This window comes from Suncus etruscus, chromosome 19 (genome assembly GCF_024139225.1).
Source record: "Suncus etruscus isolate mSunEtr1 chromosome 19, mSunEtr1.pri.cur, whole genome shotgun sequence".
NCBI lineage: Eukaryota > Metazoa > Chordata > Mammalia > Eulipotyphla > Soricidae > Suncus > Suncus etruscus.
Window position 1 is genome coordinate 5,406,911 of NC_064866.1, and position 27,287 is coordinate 5,434,197.

At 35.5% G+C, this 27,287-nt stretch overlaps 1 protein-coding gene across 1 annotated transcript in view; it reads left to right on the forward strand.

Moving 5' to 3' along the window:
- Positions 1 to 27,287, forward strand: part of SPAG17 (sperm associated antigen 17) — a 236,393-nt gene that overhangs the window by 133,895 nt on the left and 75,211 nt on the right. The window contains exons 18-20 of the mRNA XM_049766018.1: positions 7,126 to 7,280; positions 22,717 to 22,892; positions 25,235 to 25,323. Coding sequence (XP_049621975.1) covers positions 7,126 to 7,280; positions 22,717 to 22,892; positions 25,235 to 25,323 — 420 coding nt within the window. The remainder of the gene's footprint in view (positions 1 to 7,125; positions 7,281 to 22,716; positions 22,893 to 25,234; positions 25,324 to 27,287) is intronic.

The window sequence follows — 27,287 nt, forward strand, 5'->3', positions numbered from 1 at the left end:
ACAAAGAAACAAATACATATATATGTCTACATATGTGTATATGTTTTGTTTTAGTTTTGACCATCCTCAACAATTGACTCCCTCTTGAGCAAATAGATCTGCCCTGACCCCGATCCACCACATATAAACACATGTGTGTGCCTAGCCCATATCATCATTACTTGCCATTGTCCTACACTGTTAAGTCTATTACAATTTCTGGTTGAATAAATATGCAGTATTCGCCATATTTCAAGACTTTAAATATTCTTCACAGCTGAAGACCGTAGTATTATTCCATGATACCATTTCACTTTTGAATCTCCTTATGCCTTCTCTGGTGTTCATTTCCCTCAGCTCCCCCTCCTCTCCTTTTCCCCATTCATTTCATTTGCCATGCATTTATCATGACTCACCCCCAAACTCTACCAAAGAGTAAATCTCCTCTCAATACATTCAAATCTAGCAGGCACTCTATCAACTTTATTGTCGAGGCAGCATCTTGCCCATATGCTCTGAACTTCTGCTCTCTCTCTCCCCCTAACTCTCTAGGCCTGTTTCACAGCTGTGGCTCTGGGATCTCCCCACCCCTTTATTGTCCTCCTGGCCACATCCTTTGCCTTTCTTTTTCTCTTCGATACTCCTTCCTGAATTCCAGTAACCAATTAGGTTACTCTCATTTTTGTAGGTGATTTTCTCTCAGTAGCTTCTCCAATTAATCACTGGTAGGTGATCTCTTAATATTTGAAAATACCCTAATTCTGGTTTTAAATTTACTAGAAAGTTTTTTTTTCATTCATGTAATACTAGTTTATAGCATTATATAAGTTTCAGATGTATCACATTATAAATCAGAATCTCTATTCTACTTTATGGTAACCATCAAAGTCTTGTTTTCACTGGTCACCATACAATTAATCCCCTTTTTCTGCCTTATTTTTTTTTTGGGGGGGGGGAGTGGAGATAGTCTGAATTAGCTTTCTGTTTGGTTTTGTTTGTTCATTAGTATTGCCATTTCATCTTCTGTGTCTGATGTCTGAATCTTCCATGTGGTTCCTTCCTTCAATGCCTTCTGGCTTCATTTTGTTGCAAATGTCAGGATTTCTTTTTTTCTTTTTTTATTCCATCTGAGTAGAAGTAGTAGTTCATTGCAATAATTACATCATCACCAATCATTAGTCAATGGCCACTTAGGTTGTTTCAATGATTGGATTTGTTAATAAGGCTCCCTTAACCTGATATTTATCCCATAGTTTAATTTTACATAAAATGCAGAATCAATAGACATTTTCCTTGATAATTTTGGAGACATTTTTTAATAGTCTTCTAGATTTCTGTTCTGTCATTGTAGAAAAACAAAATTAAACCACAAGGGAATTCCATTTCTGATGTTTTTTGAAAGTTGATCTTTTCCCCTTCTCTCTGGAAGATTTTGAGATCTCATTTTTGTTCCATTATTTTATATTTCTTACTGATGTACCTGTACCTCGTAGTTTTCTTTCTAAGCATTGCAGTGGTGGATCTAGTAAAAATTCTGTCCTTATACTCTAGAAATTCTTTACAATCTTTATATATTTTATAATTTACCCTCTATTACCTTTTTCTTTCTTTCTTTCTTTCTTTTTTTTTTTTTAATTCCTGGAGTTGACTTTACTTCTGTAATGAAGTTTCTGGGCTTTATATTTCCCTGTCTTTTTTCTTCTGGTTTCCAACACTTTATTTTTCTTAGTCCTGAAAATAAGGCCTAACTTTTCTATTGAGACTTCTGTATCTGTTATTGTCTTCGCTGTCTCAAATTCTACTTTTTTACATTTTTTAATTGCTTTATTTAAACACGGTGGTTAAAAATTGTTCATGATTGAGTTTCAGTCATACAATATGCACCACTTTTGACCAGTTTCACCAGTGCTCATTTCCCATGACCAATGTTCCCAGTTTATCTCTATCCTGCCCGCTGCTTGCTTCTAGGGCAGAAATTGCATCTCTCTCTTTCTCTCTATCTCTTTCTCTTCCTTTATAATTTCAAAACTTTTTGTGATTAATTGTGGGGGAAGTCCTCTACTCAGAGATCATTCATGGCAGTGCTTAGATATGCTTGGATCTGGGATAAAACCATGGTTGGTCACGCGCAGGTACATTCCTTAATCCCTGTGCTATCTTTCCACTATAGTTATTTTTTTTTTATTTCAGGTAACCTAGTTATAATCATGTTAGCTTTTTTTATTGCTTGTCTATTTGTTTTGTTTCTTGGGTTTTGGGTATATGAGTCACACTCAGTGTTGCCCAGGGGATACTCCTTACTCTGCACTGAGGAATTACTCCTGGTGTGCTCAGGGAACCACATGAGCAAATGGGATGCCAGGGATTGAACCCAGGTGGGCTGCGTGCAAAACGAACATCTTACCTGCTATACTATTTCTCTAGCCCCTAATAATGTTGTTTTATTGTATTAAATTTTTCCTCTTTAACCATTTTATTGAGATAATGGGATTTTAAGTACTGTTTTGTTTTGTTTTGTTTTTTTGTTTGTTTTGGTTTGGTTTTTGGGCCACACCCGGCGGTGCTCAGGGGTTACTCCTGGCTGCCTGCTCAGAAATAGCTCCTGGCAGGCACGGGGGACCATATGGGACACCGGGATTCGAACCAACCACCTTTGGTCCTGGATCGGCTGCTTGCAAGGCAAATGCCGCAGCGCTATCTCTCCGGGCCCTTAAGTACTGTTTTTATAAAAATATTATTCCAACACTACACCTATCATCAGATGACCTGTTTCCCTCCACCAATGGCACAAGGATCCCTTCCATGTAAGCTCGGTTCTATTGACAAAAATATTTAGTTCCCATGACTTTACCCAGTTGTTCCTTTATGAAGCTATACCTTTTATAGACCACGTACGGGAGACCTTTCTTAAAAAATTTATTGTGGAGGAGGTGAGACCTATAAGCCTCAATTAAATCAGTTAGGTGATTTAATATGTTAGAAAACATATTAAAAATAATGCTTGAGTTATAGGCATTAATAAATCAGATATCATATTAAAATCTCTATAAATGAAAAATAAAGATCACCTGGTTATACACAGAACATTCAATATAAATTATAGCATTAATTCATTATTGCAAATGTGTAAAATTTCTTAGTAAATTAGAAGTCAACAAGCATTTCTTTACCTAGAAGAGGTCGACTAGTACAGCTGTGAATGAAATGCCAGAGACAATGCCAAGACCTGAGAAGTTTGTCTTTTAAAGATGGTTCATTATGTTTCTGCAAAACTGGTTTGAAGAATATGAATTCCGAAACATATAATATATCCCTGAAGCCCTATATTGTTCCTTTCGATCTGGATGATCATATATATTGAGGGATAGACTGATATTCTTAGTGTTGTGTTTTTTTTTTAATTTAGGTTTTGTACTTTCCCTTCCACTCTAGTCTTACTTATAGAGTCTCATTTGATAGATCTATGACACATATATGTCTTCCTTTATATGTTATTTCCTTTTTTAAAAAATCTTAGCTCATCCAGAATTCTGCCTCTATCTTTGATTTGACATTTTGAGCACAGTATGTCTTGAAGTTTTTCTATTTGAATCTATCTTCAATGTAACTCTTTGGGCCTCTTGGATCTGAGTAACCAAATCCCTCAATTTGGAAAATTCTTATCTTTTATTTCTGTACATTTTAGTTCTTCATCTATTTCATCTTATTTTTCTCAGAGACTTCAATGACTCTTATATTGTTCCTCCTGGATTCATCCCAATTCCCTGTTGTGCTTTTCATTTCTTTTTAGACTTTTCTTTATTTCTCTCTTCACATTTCCTAAAGGTTTTCTGCATCTCATCTTATAGTTCCCTGATCTTTTTTACACCTTCTATTGAATTTTTTTTAAATTTTATCTACCATATTCTTTAGGTTTGCCCTATCCAGGGAAGTCAAGGTTAGCCTCTCAGTATCAGCCAATTGAAATACAATATGAGTATATACATGTTTGTATTACATATTTAGTATAAAATCTAATATATATCATTAATATTTTATTTACTCTTGATTACATATTGAAGATATTTCTGATATTTATTAAATTATACACATACATGTGTGCTCACACGCATGCACACAAACATTTGTGTTTTGGTGCCACACCCAATAGTGCTCAGTGATTATCTCCTGGTTCCTCACTCAGATTTACTCCTGGAAGACTTGTAAAGGGAATGGGGAACCACATGGAAAGCAAGTGATCCAACTCATGTTGGTCGCATGCAAAGCAAAAAGCCTACCCGCTATACTCTCACTCTAGGCTCTAAATAAAATATGTGTTAAAGTTAACTTATGTTTAGCCTTTAGTCATCTAACTACTGTATCATTTAAGATAGCACATTTCCACATTCGTGACGCCACACATTTCTTCGGACAATGTTCATTTAGATGTCTAAGTAAGTCTTTCTCTGTACGATAGCTCTATCTCAGCCATCTCTCTCCTCAAAACCCACCTCTCAATTCAATACTATCATTTCTGATTTGATGACTTTGGAGATGGGTAATCAGTTAGTTACTCAGAATTAGCAAAGATTTTGAAAGACTCTAATTAGTATTCTTGAAACTGTTTTTAAATTAGGGGCTGGAGAGACAGCACAGCGGTAGGGCATTGGCCTACCAAGTGGCCAACCCAGGAGGGACCTGGTTGGATTCCCAGCATCTCTTGTGCTCCTCAGCCTGCCAGGGATGATTTCTGAGTGCGGAGTCATGAGTAACCGCTGGATGTGGCCCAGAAGCCAATTATAAATAAATAAATAAAGTTTAAAAAATACTTTAGGGCCTGGAGAGATAGCACAGAGGCGTTTGCCTTGCAAGCAGCCGATCCAGGACCAAAGATGGTTGGTTCGAATCCCGGTGTCCCATATGGTCCCCCGTGCCTGCCAGGAGCCATTTCTGAGCAGACAGCCAGGAGTAACCCCTGAGCACCGCCGGGTGTGGCCCAAAAACCAAAAAATAAATAAATAAATAAATAATAATAATAATAATAATAATAATAATAATAATAATAATAATAAATAAAAATACTTTGAATTAGATTGGGGGTGTAGCTCAGTAGTAAAGCTCTTACATTGCCTGTATGTAGCTCTGCATTTTATCTTTTATTCTGCCTAAACAAAATATTTTAAACTGAAGTTGACACTTTTCACTGCCACTCTGACTTTGCTATTTCCTAAAACTTTCTGAACTTTTGTGGGGGGGGCTTTGGTTTTGGTTTTTGGAACACATCCTGCAAAGCTCAGGGTTTACTCATGGCTCTGCACTGAGAAATTACTCCTACAGGATCAGAAGACCATATGGGATGCCAGAGGTATAAGACAAACACCCTACGGGTACTATTGTTCTTACTCCCAGATGTTCATTTTATTTTGTCTTTTGTTTATTTGTTTGTTTTTGTTTCTGAGCCACACCCAGTGGTGCTCAGGGGTTACTCCTGGCTATTCACTCAGAAATTGCTCCTGGCTCTGGGGACCATGTGGGATACGGGAAATCGAACCCAGGTCTGTCCTGGGTCAGCTGTGTGCAAGACAAATGCCCTACCGCTGTGCTATCGCTCCGGCCTCTAAATGTTTATTTTTTTTTATTTTTTTTTTTTTTTTGGTTTTTGGGCCACACCCGTTTGACGCTCAGGGGTTACTCCTGGCTATGACTCAGAAGTCGCTCCTGGCTTGGGGGACCATATGGGACACCGGGGGATCGAACCGCGGTCCGTCCTAGGCTAGCGCTGGCAAGGCAGACACCTTACCTTTAGCGCCACCACCCGGCCCCTAAATGTTTATTTTTTAATGAAAAAAAATTCACTAATTAATGAGTATAGCATTGCTAATATAGAATAAAAGGCAAAAACCAAGTATTAAAATAAGTTATATAAAAATGTATTAAACTTGATTGAGAGCAACTATAATTTCAAATCTTTTATATATACCTATCTACACATATATATGTAGCCCAGCAGCCAAAGTTAACATGTAAATACAAATCTTGCAAAGCCCTGTATATATATACGCATTAGAAATTATTTTTTTAATAGTTCTTGAGATTAAAGTCTGAAAGGAACTTGCCTTTCAGACTTTACTCAAAACAAAGTAAAGTAATGAATGGTGCCCCACATACTTTTTAAATACAAAAACATTCATCACACTTGTATTTCTTTTCTTGGCTCTCAGGAAACAGATGTAAAAGTTTTAATGTCACTCCATAAAGAAATTCTCACAGGGAACGAGACTGGAGAAGTACGTGTATTATTTTGGTTATACTACCAATGAAAAATTGAAAGCTAAGGTAAAATGCAGAAAAAGCCTTTCCTAACAAAACACATAATTCTGTTTTTAGATCATCCAAATGCCAGAGAACTGAAAATTGCCTCCATCCAACTGATATTGAAATTGAAAATAAAAAAAAACCCCACAGCTGTCTAATTTATTTGCCTGTGGATATACTACTTTTTGGTACTGATTGACAGGAAAAAAAAAACAAAACAAAGCACCATCTTCCCCTTCAGTTGTTGCCCCCAACTGGAGTATATGTAGAGTAGAATGTTCTGGCATGGCCAGTATAGAATTTAAGTTGAAACAATGCTTACCAGAAAGATTTTTCACACCATTTTTCTTTGATTTTAAATAAAGTACAGGAGAGCACAATGGAGTGCAAAATCGTGAGAGTTAGAGGAGAGATACCAATGAGGGTCTTGGCAGCAGAAATTGTAAACTCTGTCTTTTTGGACAAGTTTTTTTTTAATTTTGTCAAGGCCAGTTGATGCTGAAAAATGAAAATTGCAGATCAAAACAGGAAAATTAGTCATAACTATCTGGGTATTTAAAAATGATAAAGATGAAATATATAAAGGTAAAGAGAAATGAATAATCAACTGCTTGACTTAATTATTTCTGAGAATTAATATATTATCTTACAGGATTAATAAAAAAGTATTTAAGCAAAGGTTTTCAGAGTCTGATTTCTTTTCTATGAGGGTTGCTGAAATCTTCCAAGAAATATTTACCATTTGCATTGTCACATTGAGGAAATCCAGTGTAGATAGGAGAGAATAAAAATGGCAGCAGAGAAATAGGTTTTGGGAAAGACGTATGGTGATGCAATTATTTTGCTTTTCAGGTTCTTCAAGAAGCTAATCAGCAATACAAGTGTATTGATTCATATTACCACACCCAAGATAACTCTTTACTATTAGTTTTTCATAATCCAATGAATTCGAAGCGTATGCATTGTGAAAATTGGGAAACTTCACTTCACTCTAATGTTGGATTCAGGTACCCAATGTAGATGATACAGTTTATTATCCTACTTAGCTTGCTCCTTGTTTTTAGTTCTTTATTCTACGGTAGGAGATTCAACTTACTGTAAATAGTTCTGTAGTTCTATAGAGTCATTTTTTTCTCTCTAAATTGAATATTTGATGTATGTTGCATACTAAAAGAAGTTCTAAAAATGATGCACTGCAGAAAATCAGCTTTCTTGACCTCACTTTATTGTGTGGAATGTTACTAGTGATTCCATTTGATTTATTAATAAAATTTCCTTTGGAAGATTAAAAGTAGGAACCTCAAGACATTTTGCATGCTAGTTTTGGTCAACTTTGTTGTCTGAAGAAGACAGATGAAAAGCAAAACTGACTAACATTCAACAAAAAACTAAGATCTTGGGAGATCTTTTCCTCCCTGTTTCCTTAGATTATGGGTTTCTATCTTTGATTTTCAATTACTGGTTGCTGATGTACATTCAGTGCTTACTATTTTGCATGTCATTGTAACAAACATGGTAATATATATATATATATATATATATATATATATATATATATATATATATATATATATATATAAATAACAGAAAATAGGTGGCATGCACGTTCATTGGGAAAGCATGTGACGCACACATACATACACAGAAACTACATTTTAAAGTGAGTCCATTTTTAGACTGTGGCATATAATAGATGTAGTATATGAAAAAGTTTCCATAAGATTATTCTTGGAATTGTTGTATATAAAAGTATTTCCTTAGCATTGTTCTGTGACTATTGCCCCCACCTAGCCCTTCCAGGTGGGGGCGCTGTGGAGTTGGCAATAAATAGCTTGATGGACAGGGGAGAGGGGTCCTTTTGCGAAAGCTGCAGGCTGCAAGAGGATTCTCTCGCTCTCTTTGCCCAATCTTTTACACCCTATCCTTCTGGTCTGTGTGGATTATTATTTGCTGCGGATAAATATTACCAAGGTCTCCCCCCGAAAGGGGACAAGGGGATGCGAAGTAATTTCTCATTCTGGGGACTGTTCTTGGATTCACAAATACCCAACAAAGGATTTAACAGCCAAGATAATTTACAATAGGTGTATCAAGCTAATCTTTTGAGCTACTAGTCTGTAATTTGGTTTTGTTCTTTATTGCCAGTAATTATATGTTTTATTTTTATTATGCTCTTATTTACTGATAAGTGATTCCTATAAAATTTTGAAAGAACAAATTTCTTGTTCCAGGTATTGAATGTTCGACTATTAAAGTGGAGTTGTTTTCGTTGTTTATTTTTAATGGGTTTATGTGGATATGGGATACTCTCTATTAGGTTTTTATAAGTTCTCTCACGTCTGGAGTGATAGTACAGCAAGTGGGGTGCTTGTCTTCCTATTGTCATGAGTTCCATCCACGAAACCCCAGAAGATTGTCTGAGCACTGCCAGGAATGATCCCTGAATGTAGTGCCAGAAATAAACCATAAAAACAGCCAGTGTCGCCTCATTCCCCCACTAAAATGTTCCTCTGAGGCCCAAGAGGTAGCACAGCAGGCAAGGACCTGGGATAGCACGTTTCTGTCCCCAGGTTCAGTTCCTAACATTTTCTATATCTTTTATATTCTCCTAAGCAGCACCAAGAGCAATGCCTGAGTGCAAAGCAAGGAGTAAACCCTAGGAACTGTCTGTTATGGTAACCCACCTCTTGAAAAAAGTTTTCTCTGAGTACTTTTCAGGTCTGGTGTGTTAAAACAGTGGATAAGACTCTTGTCTTGCCTGTGACTGACCTGAGTTCAATCCCTAGACACCCCTGTGATCCCCTGAACACAGTCAGGACTTATCCCTGAGCACAGAGCTGAAAATACACCCTGAACACTATTAGGTATGGCCAAAAAAAAAAAAAAAGCAAAATAAAAGAAAGAATAGTCTCACTCATCTATGGGACATACAAAAAATAAAAGACAGTATGATAGTAATATCCAGAGATGGGGCCGGAGAGATGGCGCAAGAGGTAAGGCGTCTGCCTTGTGCACTCTAGCCTAGGAGGGACCGCGGTTCGATCCCCCAGCGTCCTATATTGTCCCCCAAGCCAGGAGCGATTTCTGAGCGCATAGCCAGGAGTAACCTCTGAGCAACACCAGGTGTGGCCGAAAAGCCAATAAATAAATAGAAATAATATCCAGAGACAATAAAGATGAGGGTTGGGAGGACAGTTCATAATATGAAGCTTGCAACAAAGAGTGGTTGGTACAGTTAGAGCATTAATTTCACTGACATGACAGTGCCAGTTGAAATTTAACACTCTGGACATGAACTGGATGCTGACAAGGATAAAGTGATATGCATGGCACCTAATTGACAATAGTGAAAACCACAAGAGAGAGAGAGAGAGTGGAGAGAGAGAGAGAGAGAGAGAGAGAGAGAGAGAGAGAGAGAGAGAGAGAGAGAGAGAGAAGTATAATGCCTGTCCCAGAGATAGGCAGTCAAGGGTGGGAGGAAAATGGGGGACATTGGTGGCGGAAAAATTACACTGGTGAAGGCAGTGTACATTTTATGACTGAAATCCAACTATGAATATTTCTGTAACCAAGGTGTTTAAATAAAGAAATTATTATTAAAAAAAAAAAAAAGAAGAAGTCTTGGGCCCGGAGAGATAGCACAGCAGCGTTTGCCTTGCAAGCAGCCGATCCAGGACCAAAGGTGGTTGGTTCGAATCCCGGTGTCCCATATGGTCCCCCGTGCCTGCCAGGAGCTATTTCTGAGCAGGCAGCCAGGAGTAACCCCTGAGCACCGCCGGGTGTGGTCCAAAAACAGAACAAACGAACAAAAAATAATAAAATAAAAAAGAAAGAAGTCTTAATAAAAGATTACTAAATTATGCCCAATTATGTTCCATGTTTTTGGTATTTAATATTTTTATTTAATACCATTATATGAAAATAGTAAATTACGTTAATTATTTGAGCTTTTCCCTCCCTATATCTTCTGCAACATATGTGATTTCTCCCTGGAAGCCCCAATCTTACCACCTACCTCTTAAACCCAAAGCTGTATGAACACTACACATTCAAGTAACAATTTTACCCCTTCAGCCCCACTAATATTCAACATTATTGGTTTGGATATTTTGCCTCAAACTTCCACACTTACCCTCTAAGCAAATTGAACTATTAGATATTCGCCTATATGAACACTGCAGTAGTATTTAAGGACACAGAAATGGTTAGATTAGAAAATTATAAGGATTTTGCAGACATATAGAGAAATTGTTCAGATATTAGACAACTAGGAATCTGAAGCTCAAATCACAGTGCCACAGGTCCTTAAAAACAAAGAGGAAACAGGAATCCACATACTCTGAGACAGAGGCACTAATCTAGCTCAAATAAAATCTCAAAGCTTATTGATGAATCTAAATCAATATCTCATGCAATGACCATGGAAATTAAGGCAACTGAAGTAGTAATATATATATATATATATATATATATATATATATATATAATAGCAATTTGCAGCAATACAATTCAGTATGTGGAGGGTAGTATCAGTGATATTGAAAACACAATACCAATAATGAAATGACTAAGAAAAAGAGAAAGTAAGCAAATGAAAGAGAATATACAAGGAATTATCTGTGAAGCATTGAAATACCAGAAGGAGAGCAAAGGGAAAGGTGAAGAATGGACTGCAAAGATGTAATTACTAAGAACTTTGATCATCTATTGAGTGAGACACCTGCATATATTCTAGGGACCCAAAGGGTCCCAAACAAAATAGATTCAAACAAAAACAAAACCAAGACACTATGTACTCAAAATGGTAAAATCAAAAGGCATATACAGACTACTTAAAGCAGTAACAGAGAAGAAAACCCTCAAATATAAAGGGAATGATGTAACAGAATAGTAACAGAACTTCATTATAATATCTTAAAAACCAGAAAAGAGTGGAATGACATATTTGAAGTATTGAATGAAAAAATAATTCAGCCTAGAGTCTACTATCCTATCAAGCTATCACTTAGATTTTGAGAGATCAATAAGAACCTTTCAGGCAAAGGAGAACTGGCAGTATTCGCAACAACTAAACCAATCCTCCAAGAATTACTAAAAGATAAGGTGTTTGTCTTGTATATGGCCAGCCAGGGTTCTATCCTGAACTTCATTTTGTCCCCCAAACCTACCAGGAGTAATTTCTGAGTGCAGTGCCAGGAGTGACCTGAGTGACCTGAGTGCCACCAATAGAGATATTACTATTGATCTCCAAAAATGCACCTCCATCTTTAGTACACATGGAACAGATTCAGGATAAATTGCATATTAGGGCATAGCTAAACATATAAATTTACAAATATAGATATTTTATGAAGAATCTCCTAAATGCATAATGAAAGAAAAGTATAAATTAACAACAGAAAAATTGGGGGAAAATTCCAACAGGTGGAAGCTGAACAAAACACTGAAACTGATTCAAGAGGAAAACACTGAAGAATAAAAAGATTTATTGAAACTATTGACAAAAATGATACAAGCTATCTGAATCTATGGGTTAGATCAAAAGTTCTACTACTGGGGAAATTTATAGCAATGGGTGTCTGTAATAAGAAAGAAGTCAAAATCAATAATATAAGTACACTCCAAAAATTTGGAGAAGGAGCAACAAATAAGACAAAAAGGGTGGTAGAAGAAAAATAGTAAAAATGAGAGCAGAATTAAACAATATAAAAATCATGAAAGCAATTCAAAGAATCAATAAAACCAGGGATTGATGCTTTTAAAGAACAAGCTACATAAATATTTAGCTAGACTCAAGAGAAATAAAAAAGAGAAAATATTCAACTAAATTAGAGCAGACCCTTTAGTAATTCAAACCATAATTAAAGTTTATTACAAACAACTTAATGATCTTAAACTGGAGAATCTAGAATAAATGAATAGACTCTTAGGGTCCTATAATCTCTCATGGCTAAATGAGGAAGAAATAGAAAGCCTAAACAGGCCAATCACACACAAATAAAGACATCAAAACAGTCATTAAGAATCTCCACTATAGTAAAAGTCTGATTCCAGATGGGTTCACTGCTGAGTTTTAACAATAATTTAACAATATTTTAGAAAATATTTTATATTTAATGAGAATGTATGAGGGAAATTGAGAACCTGTTTAGAGTACAGGTGGGGGTCGGGTGGGGAGGAGGGAGACTTGGGACATTGGTGATGGGAATGTTGCACTGGTGTTATAAAAAAAGAAAAAAAAAGTTATTGGGAAAAAAAAAAGAAAATATTTTACCTGTACTTGTTATCCTCTGCCAAAACATCAAAGACACAAGAATCCTTCTTAACACCTTCTATGATTCTAACTTTACATGAATACCCAATCAGAGACCCAACATTTAAGACCAATCTTCCTAATGAATACTGATGCCAAAATCCATAACAAAATCTTAGCTAATTAAATTCTACAACATATAAAAAATCATACACCTACATCAATTGGGATTTTTATCAAGGAGTGAAGGATAAGCAAATGAACTAATATAATACATCACATTAATAAAAGGAAACATAAGAACCATATGATTATCAATTTATGCAGAGAAGCTTTTGACAAAATCTAACATCCATTCATAAAAAAAAACCTCAACAAAATAGGGGTGATCCCAACTACAATCATGTTTGTAATCATGGTGTTTAAATAAAAATATAATTTAATTAAAAATAGGGGTGAGGGGAACTTTCCTCAATGTAGGAAATGTGATCTACAGCAAACCCACAGCTAGTATCATTTGTGATAGTGACAAACTGAAACCATTTCCTTTGAGATCAGGCACAAGACAAGAATTTCCATTACCTCCACTTTTATCCAATATAATACTAGAAGTCCTGGCTACTGCAATCAGGCAGGGGAAAAAATCAAAGGGATTCAAGTTGGAAAACAATAAGACAAATTACTACTATTTGCAGGTAATATGATACTATACATAAAAGACAGCAAAGGATCCACACAAAACAATCACTTAGAAACAAAAAATTCAATGCAGCAAAATAGCTGGCTCAAAGTCAACAGATAAAATCGGTTGAATTTCTTATCTACAAAAAAATTAATCATAAAAGAAATATCAAGGAGTCATTCTATTTAAAATAATATACCAAAACATCAAGTATCTAGGAATCAATAAAAGCCATCAGAGGGCTATTTCATGATGATGTCAAACCACAAAGAAAAGGAAGATCTTAAAAAATGGAAACATGGGCCCGGAGAGATAGCACAGCGGTGTTTGCCTTGCAAGCAGCCAATCCAGGACCAAAGGTGATTGGTTCGAATCCCGGTGTCCCATATGGTCCCCTGTGCCTTCCAGGAGCTACTTCTGAGCAGACAGCCAGGAGTAAGCCCTGAGCACCGCCGGGTGTGGCCCAAAAACCAAAAACCAAAAAAAAAGGAAACATTTTGGGGCCAGCGCGGTGGTGTTAGAGGTAAGGTGTCTGCCATGCCAGCGCTAGCCTAGGACGAACCACAGTTCGATCCCCCGGGGTCCCATAGTGTCCCCCAAGCCAGGAGCGACTTCTGAGAGCATAGCCAGGAGTAACCCCTGAGCGTTACTGAGTGTGACCCAAAAACCAAAATAAATAAATAAATAAATAAATAAATAAATAAATAAATAAATAAATGAAAACATTTTATGCTCATGGATTAGAAGAATCAGTATTGTTAAAATGTCTATCATATATATACCATGTCACATGAGACCACACATGTAACCCCATGAATGTTAACAGTGGAAAAAATTAAGATCTGGCCTATATTATATTAGTTCATGGGCTGAAAAGCTGGGGAAGAAATTTTTCTTATTTGTATATATTAGAAAACTGTGAATTTCCTTGATTGACATCACCATATGAACGGAGATGACACTATTAATTTAGATTCAAGAAATTATCTGTATGTTTGTGTAGACTTGCGACCTATATGCAACTTTAACTAAATGAGATAGTTTTTACTCTTATAACTGTATATAGGCTTTCCCACTCTTCCAAAATTTATTAACTAATTAACTTTGTAAATTTCTATAATATTTTGCTGCACCAATTGTAGAAGTCTTTTCAGTGTTACATTTTACTTCTCAGAGAAAAACCAAAAGTTATTTTATCAAGGTATCACTGCCAGCTTTAGCAGCATATGGTGGTGGATCTTTCATAGACATTTGTAATATATTTAAAATAAGATTGTAAAATCCTTGTTTTTACAAAGCTTAAACTATCAAGGACAAACTCCATATATAGAGTTTTGATAAGGAAGCTAAGACATGAAATGGTGTAAAGATAACTGGTTCAACAAATGTTGATGATATCTATATATATGACATTAAATCTTGAATCAATATTCTATACTGTATACAAAAGTGAATTCAAAGTACCAGCTCAAGGACCTTGAGATATTACTGGAAATATAAATACATTGAGGGAAACATAGGCAGAATGTTCAAAGATTTGGACCTCTAAGTTATCTCCAGTGATCTCATACCATTGGTAAAGCAACAAAATAAAAAATAGTACAATGGGAGTACATTGAAATAAAGAGTTTCAGAATTGCAAAAGAAACATGGGCTAAAACTAAAAGATAAGTTATTAAATGGAAAACAATATTCACATTCAACACAACCAATTCATAATTTATATTCAGGATATATAAAGTACTCACAAAAATCAACCAAAAATAATTCAAACCCCCTATGAAAATATAGAGAGAGGTGGGCCTTAATAATATTACAGTGAGTAGAATATATGTCTTGCATGTGGCTAATATAGGTTTGATCACCAGCATACTATACAGTCCCCAGAGTCCTCAGGAAGTAATTCCTGAGTTCAGAGCCAAGAGTAACCTCTGAGCACTTCCAGGTTTCATCCAAAAACAAACAAACAAGCAGACAAAAATAAGTTGATCATCAGTAGACACATGAAAATTTTCTCAGTATCATTAATCCTAGAGAACTCCAGACAAATCAAGACAACAGTGAGATACCATCTCACACAGTGAGAATGACACATAACAAAAATAGTAAGAACTGAGAGAATCCAGCCTGTGATGCTGGAGAGGTGGGCCCAGCATTCTAAACACGCTTGCCATGAGGGGAGCAAGGAGCCCATCAGTGAAGTAGAAGAGGGGAAACCAGCATTCCACAAGAAGATTGGTGCGTTCTCTGCATTGGCACATTTGTTCTACTCAGTGAGCTCCAGCACAACACTAAAAACGCCACCACACTGCTAAGGTCATAATGGTAAAACACCACACAGAACTTCACAAGAACCAGCAAATGAAGATGATAATTCTGAAGACCCAACTAGTACCAGCTATTTATGTAACCTCTCTGATAAGAAATTTAGAGAGGAAATGTTCAAATACACAAGAACTCAAAGGAATTATGGAACAAATGGAATAAACAGCCAATTAGACTCAAGAAATTATAACATTAGAAAGTAGAAAACTTCAAATAGAAATAACAGGACTGAAAATGTAGTAGGTGAAGTCACTGGAAGTCCTCACCAACAGAGTAATCGCTGTTGAAGACAGAATCAGTGATATAGAATATGAGCTGCATTACTTCATATAACAGAAGAGGTTGTAAAAGAGCCTTAATATAAATGAACAAAGAATGGCAATATTTCTCAAAATAAACAAATAGACAAAAATAATACTGTGGGATAAACACATAAAATAAACAAACAAAACACAATGGAAACCCAGAGATACTGGAAGAAAATCCCTATGAAGAATCAACATTCAAGGGCCTCATTGCTGAGAAGTACCTAGGGCTAAAGAGAACATGCTCCTACGTCCTTGATGTCAAAAAAGTAGCAGCTAAAAGAGACACAAAAGAAAAGTACTTCAAGGCACTTCTTAGTCACAGTGATGAAAACCACAGAGATAGAATACTGAAAGCAGCATGATCAAAAAGGGAGATAACATACAAAGAAGTAGCCTTAATATTTAAAACAGATTTATCACAAGCAACCTTTAAGGTCTGAAAGCAGTGATGGGGAATAGTGAAAAAAATCATAGAAATGAATGCCTCACCAAGAATAGGTCACTCAGTCAAACTTTCATTCAGGTTCAAAGGAAAGATATAAAGCTTCAGAAAAAATAATAGCTCAGCAACTTTAGAGACTCAAAGTCAACCTTAAAAATAACTGAGGGGTCTTCTTTAAGGCTAGTCAGATCATCATACCAAACTCCTACAAAATGTGACACAAATTCCCATAAAAATCATATATCTCAACATCAATGACTAAAAGTACCAATTCAGTGACATAGAGAGGAAAAGTGAATCAGAAATTGAATCCAACATTTTGCTGCCTGCAGAAAACATATCTGAATAATCCGAGCAAACAGAGTCAAAGTCAAAAATTGGAGGACAATTTTTCAAGCAAACAACTGCCTTTAAAACGCTATGGAGGTCATACAAATATCAGAAGACATAGTCTCAGGCTTAGAAGAGACAGAGATGGGCATTTTTGAATAATCAAGGAATGTGTACATCAGGGAGAAATCAAACTCCTAAACAAATATGCACCCAATAAGGGGCCAGAAAAATACTTAAAAATACTGTTAACAGATTTGAAGAAAGACATCAATAGCAATACAATAGTAGTGGGAGACATCAACACAGCCCTATCACCTCTTGATAGATCAACCAAGCTAAAATTTAAAAAGGATATATGGCTTTGAAGGAAAAATATGAAACAAAGTGGCTTTGTGTATATATATGTAAGGTATATATATATATATTAGACTTTTCATCCTCAGTAAGTTAAATTCACATTCTTCTTCAATATGCATGGGACTTTCTCCAAGATAGACCACATGCTGGCCATAAGGCATACCTACATAAAATCAAAAGTATAAAAATTGTATTAACTATCTACTCAGATGCACTGAAATAGAAATGAATTACATAAACTCTCAGAGAAATAAATTTAATTTCAGGAAATTAAACAATTCACAACTGAACAACCCATGGAACAGAGACAAAATGAGAGGGAAAAAATCAAGATATTCCTTAAAACAAATGAGAATAAAAACAAGAATTATCAGAATTTGTGGGAAACAACAGAACTGGTATTAAAAGGAAAATGTTATAGCTTTTCAAGAATTCATCCGGAAGGAATAAATGGCCTACATAACTAATTTAATGGCACAGCTTAAAAACTTGGAAAATAACCAGAAAATGAGCCCAAATGAGCCCAAAGTAGGCAGGAAGAAGGAAATAATAAAATTTAGAACAGAAATTACTTATCTGGATATACAAATAAATGAAAATATCAATAAAAGCAAGAGTGGGTACTTTAAAAAATGAACAAGATGAACAAGATCAATAAATTGTTTGCAAGATACACAAAGAAGGAGAGAAAAAGAGAAAAAACTAACAAACCAAACCAGACATGAATTGGGGATGTCATACATAATATAAAATATATAATATATAATATATACATAATACAAAAATTCATAGCATGATTAAAGATTATTCTGGGAATCTTAATGCCACAAAACAAGAGAACCTGGAAGAAATTGAAAAATCCTTAGATTCATATAATCTCCCCTGGTTGAACCAAGATAATCTTAAATATATGAACATCTCCATCACTATTGAAAAAATTGAAATGGTAATCAAAAGGATATGCACAAACAAAAACCTATAGATAGACAGGTTTGAATTCTTCCAAACCTTTAAAAAGAACTAACCGCCAATACTTTTCAGGCTTTTCCAGGTATTGAAGAAACAGAAACAGAAACGCTTCCAAATATTTCTATGAAGCTAACCTCACCCTGATACCCAAAGCAGACGCAGACACGACAAAAAAATAGAGCCACAGATTTATATCCCTGATGAACACAGATGCAAAGATCCTCAAAAACAAAAGAACAAAAACAAAAAATCTAACAAGCAGTATCCAACAACTCATCAAAGAGTTTATACACCATGACCAAGTAAGATTCATCCAGGGACTCAAGGATAGATAAACATATGCAAGTCAGTCCATATAATACACCATATCAATAAAAGAAAAAATAATACTTATTTTATATTATAAATATAAAATCATATATTCACAGAAATACATGCAAAGAAAGACAAGGTTCAACAGCCATTCCTGGTATAAACTCTCAACAAGATGGTAAGTGAAAGAAGTTTTCTGAATATATTTAAGAATATTTGCCACAAAAATACTCAATGGGAAAAAGATTTAAAAAAATTTAAAAAAAAAGCCTTTTCTCTAAGTTCTGTCACAAGACAACATTGTCCACTCTTTCCACTTCTATTCAATCTGGTACTGGAAGTACTTGCCATAGCAATTAGACAAAAAGAAAATACCAAGTTCATCTAAATACGAAAGGAAGAAGTCAAATTCTCACTGTTGCAGATGACATGATATTATATTTAGAAAATTCTAAAACTCTACAAAAGTATTCTAGAAAAATAGATTTGTATGGTAGAGTAGTTGCAGGCTAAAAATTAATTCTCAAAAACTCATGACTTGTATGTGCAATTAATGAAAGATAGGAGATATTTTAAAATCCCATTCACAATTGTGCCTCAGGAAATCAAGTACTTGGGAGTCAACTTAACCTAATAGATAATAAACCTATACAAAGGAGACTATAAAACATTGCTTCAAGAAATAAAACAGAACACAAGGAAATGGAGACATATATACCTTGTTCATGGACTGGGAGGATTAACATAACAAAAATGGCAATATTCCCAAAACAGTGACAGATTTAATGCTATAAGAATATCCATGACATTTTTAAAGAAATGAATTAAACACTTATAAAATTTATTAAGAATAAAATATATTGCAAATAGCTAAATCCATTCTTGGGGAAAAAAGATGGAAAGCATTACTTTTTTCAACTTTAAACTGTATTATAAAGCAGCAGTCATAAGTCAGCATGGTACAAGAATAAAAACAGACCCTAAGATCACTGGAATAGACTTGAATATTCTAAAACTAACCTTCTGGTTTACAATAGGAAATAAATTAAGGCTGGAAAGAAAAAGAAAAATTGAAGTAACCTTGGAACAGAAGTCTGGGCTTCAGTGATATTGGTGTTGTAAGATGGTGATAAAATTATGTATCCAAAGCAAGCACTAAACAATACTGAAAACATTTGCTGCAATCATTGAGCTTTTTTTGTTTTGTTTTTGCTTAAATTATGTATCCAAAGCAAGCACTAAACAATACTGAAAACATTTGCTGCAATCATTGAGCTTTTTTTGTTTTGTTTTTGTTTTTTGGTTTTTTGGGCCACACCCAATGATGCTCAGGGGTTACTCCTGGCTCTGCACTCAGAAATAGCCCTTTGCTTTGGGGGACACCAGGGATGGAACCAATGCCTGTCGTAGATCAGCTGTGTGCAAGACAAACACCCTACCACTGTGCTATCACTCTGGTCCCACCACTGAGCTTTTTAATATGCCTGTCAAAATGGCAGATGGAATGGGGCACAGGAGATGATGGAGCATTGCAATACTGCTCATGGAAATTTTTTAAATTATTTGAGAATTTAACCAAATTGCATATCTCTAAAAAGAGGTATCCAATTAGTTTAAACCCATAATGTTTAGAATACTTGCACCTATATTTTTAGCCAAGACTCGCCTTTAATACTCCCAATTTTAAGTATTCAGACCTAGCTTGAGTTTTGAGATTATTCTAGTGTCATATTAGCCAAAGGATATTCTCCATTTTATTTATTTATTTTTTAATTTTCTCAAAGATTCAGATAAACTTCAATTTGATATTCAGTTGATTTCTGAGAGCAGAGCCAGAAGTAAACCCTGACTACTGCTGGGTGTGGCCCAAAACTAAACAAAACCAAGCAAAACAGAAACCTCAAGTCTATGACGTCTGATTAATATCAGCACCCTAGCCTTTTTATAAAATTGTTTGCTTGAGGGATTGTCTTCCAACCTTTGACTTTGAGTCTGTTTTCTTGAACTATTCAGATGTGTTTTCTGGAGGTAGCAAAATGTTGGATTCAATTTTCTAATTTATTTTGTCCTTTGGGTGTCTCAATTGGTGCATTTTGTCCATTGAGACTGACAGGTTATTGTCATGGAATTCCATGCCATTGTTTTGGTAGAAATTTGGTGTGCTTATGAAATTTTCCTGCATTAAAATACCCCTTTCAGTTCTTCTTTAAAGTTAGTTGTGAGTCTAAACTTGCTGAGTTGTTTTCTTATCAGTGAAACAGTATATCCATCCTTTTTAAACCTGAATGAAAGTCCTGTTGGGTGAAGTATTCATGAACATGTATTCATTTCATTGAGTTTTTAAACTATATCCCACCACAACCTTTGTGCCTGGAGGGTTTCTTATGATAAATTTGCTGCAAATCTTAAGGATGTTTCTTTAAATGTCATTTTTCTTTTGGATATTTCTGACTTCAGTATTCTATCTCTACATGGGTTTTTTTTGGGTTTTTTTTTGTTTGTTTTTTTCGAGCCACACCTGTTTGATGCTCAGGGGTTACTCCTGGCTAAGTGCTCAGAAATTGCCCCTGGCTTGGGGGGACCATATGGGACGCCTGGGGATCGAACTGCAGTCCTTCCTTGGCGAGCGCTTGCAAGGCAGACACCTTACCTCTAGCGCCACCTCGCCAGTCCCTATGTGGTTGGTTTGTTTGTTTTTATCATTATGAACAGGATGTGACTTGGCATTGTTTCCCTCGATACTCTTTGAGTTGGTATTCTTCAGTCATCCAGGTTGTGGGTTCATGCATTTTTCAGCTCTGGAGGCTTCTCCACAATGATGTATTTGATTCTTCATAGGGGTTTTCTTCCTGGCTTTCTGGGAACCCAATAATTTCTATGTTGTTTCTGTCAAATATATCCGAAAGGTCTGTCATCACTGTTCACTTATTTCAAAGATTATTTCCATATTTTGTTAATTTTAAGACTCTTTTCCAACCTCTTTTGTTGTATGGAGGCTTTATGAAACTCATCTTTCGTCTCAGATTCTATGCTCAGTAGTTGTTCCTCTGTTGTTGAGGCCTTTCAATGAGTTTTTCTCTGTTTGTTTGTTTTTTAATGTGTTGCGGTGGTACTTATTGACTAGATGAAATGTGCTGCTGCAAGCCCAGCTAGTGTGGCTGAAAGGTGCTCTCTTTGTTCTGCTCCCGATGTTTCTTTTTCCCTTTTTCCCTTGGGCACACTGACCTGGGTTTTAAGAAAAATAAAAAACATTATTGTAATAATGCCCAGAGACAATAGAGTTGCATCAATCTTTAAATTCTTGGCTTGAATGAAAATAATTCATTAGGGAGGCCCCATACCGGAGCCCTTCTCCCTGGCCTGGGGAGTGCTGGGAGGCTTGGCAGGCCCCCAGCCGTCCTTGTCTTTTTCCCCTGACTTCAGGCCTTCCCTGGGTGCCAGCTCAGATGGCCAGAAGTGGGTTCAGGTGGACTCTTAGTGGTCCTCAGGCTTCCCCCTGCCTCTCCATACACTAATGGAAATGCACTTTGGGAGGAGGGCGGGCCGTTTTAGTACTGGTTTATGTTAGGACAGACACTGGAATTTTTTTTCTCCTTGTTTTCCTATTGATAGTATTGTATGCATATATTTTATATATCCATAACATCCATCTTGTATTGTGACCTTGATACTGCCCTACAAATCTCATTTCTAATATTTTACTGCCTCAGTCCCAACCCTTAATTCCCCCTATCTTCTCAGTAGGTGCAGCTCATGACATGAAGCTCACCACATAGAGTGATGAGTGCAGTTAGAGAAATAACTACACTGAAAACTATCATAACAATGTGAATGAATGAGGGAAAAAGAAGGCCTGTCTCGAGTACAGGTGTGGGTGGGGTGGGAAGTAGGTAGATCTGGGAAATTGGTGGTGGGAATCCTGCACTGGTGAAGGGGGGTGTTCTTTACATGGCTGTAATCATACAATTGCAATTATATTTGTAATCACGGTGTTTAAATAAAGATAATTTATTTTAAAAAAGAAAATAATTCATTAAAAATTTTTCACTATGTGTGTGTGTATGTGTGTGTGTGTTTGGGCCACACCCGATAAGGCTCAGGAACTACTCCTAGCTCTGCACTCAGAAATTGCTCCTGGCTTGGGATTCTGGGGGATCGAACCATGGTCCATCCTAGGTCAGCTGTGTGCAAGGCAAATGCCCTACCGCTGCACTATTGCTCCTGCCCCATAAAATTTTTCACTTCTTTTACTGTCAATGAGATTGGGCAAATTCATATGTTCTCTTTATATTTCACTACTTCGAATAAAGTTATTTAATATATATATATATATATATTTGAGTTTATTGCATGTGTTACATGAGCAATTTGAGATTTGTTCACTTTTTGAAGTTTATTTGCATATTCAGGATCTTACTCACATTAACTAATATTTCTCTTTTTATGTGGCAATTGCTTTTAGGAATTATTTGGAACTTGTTGCAAAATCCATTCAGGACTGGATCATAAATGAAGAAGCTAAGTATCAAGAACTTAAAATGACTGAAGAAATCAATAAGAACAAATCTGGTCAGGAAATGAAAATGTTCAGTGCCAGAACTTCTTCTAGCAGACTTTACTCTGTTAAAAAATCTAAAAGTACGTGGTTAAAGTAAATTACAGTGATATTACCAAGTATGATTATAGTCAGTACTGTGACTATTTCAGAAATAACCTACAAAATGTGAGCTACCAGCAAAATTAATGTGATTCCCCACTTAAAAACTTTATAATTACTTCACTCCATATATTATGAGATTGCGGGTAATTTGACCCTACGTCCTGCTAGTTATGGAAGGTTCTATTTATTGTACAAAGTGAATGCAGTTTTTAATGGAAAAATAATTTATTCCAGGGTAGAGTTATATACAAATATATGTATATACATATATACATATTTCTATACATATTTCTATATTTCCTATTTCTTTCTAATCATAATTTTTCTTTATTCAATGTTTTTGAAAATTTGATTTATAACTGGCATTTAACTTTGGTCTCTAAACTGAGAGAAAGTTACTTTTGCTAGTTATAGTCAGAGTATTCCAAGTAACATTAGTTCCTCTATGAAAAAAATGAATTGAAAAGTATATTCTTTTAGATAATAGATTAGGCTATGAAAGTCATGCATAGTCATTTGACATAGAATTTGGAAACCTGTGATTTGCTTCTGAATAAATGGTGGCCTATCATGAAAATGTTTTACAGTATTCTGGTATTGGATATTCCAATGCTTCTAAGTTTTGTTGCATTTTTAGGGAAAAGTCAGATGTCTTGTCTTCATTTTTCGTAGGATTAACAGATTCAGCGATGTAACATTTGTTGAAATGTATGGGATAAATTTAGCCACTGTATATGTATTAGAATATTTATAGTTTAAAAGAAATGAACTGAAAGAAGATCTTTCCTACAAAATCATAGGGACTATTTGTGGGTAGAAATTTAAAAGTAAATGGAAAAGAATTCTTGAGTATTTAGAGCAAAGTCTTGACAGGATGTTGGATTAACAAGTGTATTTGTCTTTTGCTACTGTTAATTCCATTAACTGTTAACTGCCAGTGGAAGATAGAAGGTGGCAACAAGCAGGGAGGATAATTGTGGTTACTTATCTGAAAAATGAGGCTTTTACTGGATTTGAGCAAAAGAAATAGGCACCCTGTTAACATTTGTGTTTGTTTTGTTTGTTTGTTTTGACACATCTGGCCATTGTTATGGATATTACTGACTCTCCAATCAGGAATAGCTCCTGGTAGGACTTTGGGAACTATTTGGTGTACTGAGAATTGAACCCGGGTCAGCCTCATGCAAGGCAAGCACCCTACCTGTTGTATCATCACTCCAGCCCCATGTTTTTATTTTATTTTATTTTATTTTTAATCTTTATTGATTGATTGGTTTCTGGGTCACACCCAGTGACCCTCAAGGGTTACTTCAGGCTCTGCACTCAGAATCTCCCCTGACAGACTAGGGGACCACATGGATGCCAGGAATCAAACCACTTCCCACCCAGGTCGGCCACATGCAAGACAAATGTCCTACCGCTGTGCTTTGGCCACCATGTTTTTGTTTTAAGAGACAAAACTGAGAGTGATCTTTAATAAGACAGCAGAAACATACAATTTTCAAAGTTGTAGCCTCTACCCATTACTGAAGTAATTTGTGCTTGGCTTGATTCTAAAATACAATATGTAGCTGGAGAGATAACATGGAGGTAGAGCGTTTGTCTTGCACGCAGGACAGTGGTTCGAATCCCGGCATCTCATATGGTCCCCCAAGCCTGCCAGGAGTGATTTCTGAGCCTAGAGCCAGGAATAACCCCTAAGCGCTGCTGGGTGTGACCCAAAAACCAAAAATAAATAAATAAATAAATAAATAAATAAATAAATAAAATATTTAAAACTAAGCCAATGATGATTGTTTATTATCTACCAAAATATTTATATTTATATATATAATCTATAAGCTGGATCTTTTTTAATACGTGTGTACAGCTAAGTATCAAGTACATGGAATAATAAATTGAACTATATAAAAAAGAGATATGGGACTACCTTATAACAACTGTGTCTTAGAATTTACTTGCCTATTGACAAGTCAACTTTGCCAGTTAACTGCCTTTCCTTTATCTTCTGAGTACAAACAAAATGCCAATAACTACATAGGTGGCTGTATTGGTCCAGAAAATAGAATATAACTAAGAGGTAGAATATTTTTAGTTTGAGGCCTCTCAAAATGGAGGAAACATTTAAAACAGAAAAATAAAAATGACAAAGAAATGGTTATCAACGTTTTTTTAAAAATATTTTTACAATTTTTTTCTTGTAATCATGGATTTGATAAACCTGAAGATTCTGCCCCTTCCACTCCTAAATCTTTGTTCTTTCTAAGTAAAATTTTGATTTAAGGAGTTACTAAGAAGTTTCATTTTTCTCTGGTTCTAGGTAAAGGAATGAGTAAAACAGAGCTATTGGAACAAGAAAAAGAAAAAGAGAAAGAGAAGATTTCTTTTGTTTTAGAAGGTTCTCTCAAGGTAATACAATTAAATATAAATGATATTGTGCAATCATAAATTTAACATTGTGTTAGCTGGGGGTCTGAGTTTGCTTTTTTGCAAGTGTCTAACAGTGTGCCAACACCACTTGTTGAAGAGGCTTTCCTTGCTCCATTTAGGAATTCTTGCTCCTTTATCAAAAATTAAGTGAGTGTATGCATGGGGAGCATTCTCTGAGTACTCAAGCCTATTTCACTGATCTGAGGGTCTATCTTTATTCCAATACCATGCTCTTTTGATAACTATTGCTTTGTAATACAGTTTAAAATTGGGAAAAGTAGCGCCTCCCATATTCCTTTTCCCGGGGATTGCTTTAGCTATTCGAGGGTGTTTATTGTTCCAAATGAATTTCAGAAGTGTTTGATCCACTTCTTTGAAGAATGATGATAGGGAAGAAATGGACATTAAGAAAATGACCCCATTCACATTTGTGCCACACAAACTCAAATATCTTGGAGACAATTTGACTAAAGACGTGAAGGACCTATACAAAGAAAACTATAAAGCCCTGCTCCAAGAAATAAGAGAGGACACCAGGAAATGGAAACACATACCCTGCTCATGGATTGCCAGAATTAACATCATTAAAATGGCAATACTCCCCCAAAAATTTGTACAGATTTAATGCGATCCCCCTATAGATACCCATGACATATTTCATATAAATCTTAAAATGTCAGCACAATATTATTCATCATATTAAGTTTTAAATGTATACACTTGCAAAATTAGTTTTTGAGACTATTTTACTGTATCAGTTTATCACCAACTCATCAGATTTTTTGGAACTCCAAGAGAATGGTTCTATTCACCTATGTTTTGGGGGTCACCATCTCCATAGACAGAGACAGGGAGAGAGATCTATTCAAATATATGAGATTAAAAAGTGAACATAATAAATAAACAATTGGTCAAAACCATTAGAACTGGAGAGTTGTATTTAGAACTGAGCTTACACGAGGAAATTGAGGGTTGGAAAGATCCTTGGGAAACTGGTAGAAGGAAGAGGACATTCTGGTGATAAATATGGCATTAAATGACGTATCTAAGAAGATTATGGTTAACAGTATTATAAATCTTGGTACTTCAATAAACATTTTTTACGAAAAGATATAATATACCTATAGCATGAAAACAGTAAATGAGGTAGGAGAGGAAGAGGCAGTGACATAAAAATTGGGGCCAGAGCAGTGGCACAGCAGTAGGGCATTTGCCTTGCATGAGGTGGATCTAGGACAGACCACAGTTCGACCCCCCGGCATCCCATATGGTCCCCCAAACCAGAAGTGATTTCTGAGCACAGAGCCAAGAGTAACCCCTGAGCGTCACTGGGTGTGGCTCAAAAACCAAATAAATAAATAAAAATAAATAAAAGTGACTTAAAATCTTGTGGAAAGTTTTTGACTGTGGTGTTGGTGAAGTTACTTACAATAACTTTATATGCCAAAAAAACATAAATGAACACTGTTGTTATCATGCCAGATCAGCTTCTTTCTCTCTTTAGAAACAATGATATGTATGTTTGTTTATATATTTTCTATACAGATGTTCTAGGTCTGATCTCCCCAGTTATATCTCTAACCACTGTAATTCTATTAAATCCCCCAACTAGCATCTTCCTGAACTATCTTCTGTGAATATGTCTTTGGAAAAAATTGTTGTCTATCTCCAATGTTTACCTCTCTCCTTGAATTTTCTCACAACCTTTACATTCATTATTGATGCTAATTACATTGGTGTTTTTATATGCTTATCATTATTTTAAAATATTTTATATGAGGCATATTTTATTGACATTTGGTCTATCACAGTTTTTAATAAGCCATGCTCAGAACCAAAATTGAAATTTGTTCTACTATTAGAAAGATAAGAGGCAGGAAGACAAGAAAAAACCCTGAATCAGTAGTTCAGGCTAAAAATAAAAAGAACTAAAGAAAAAGAAA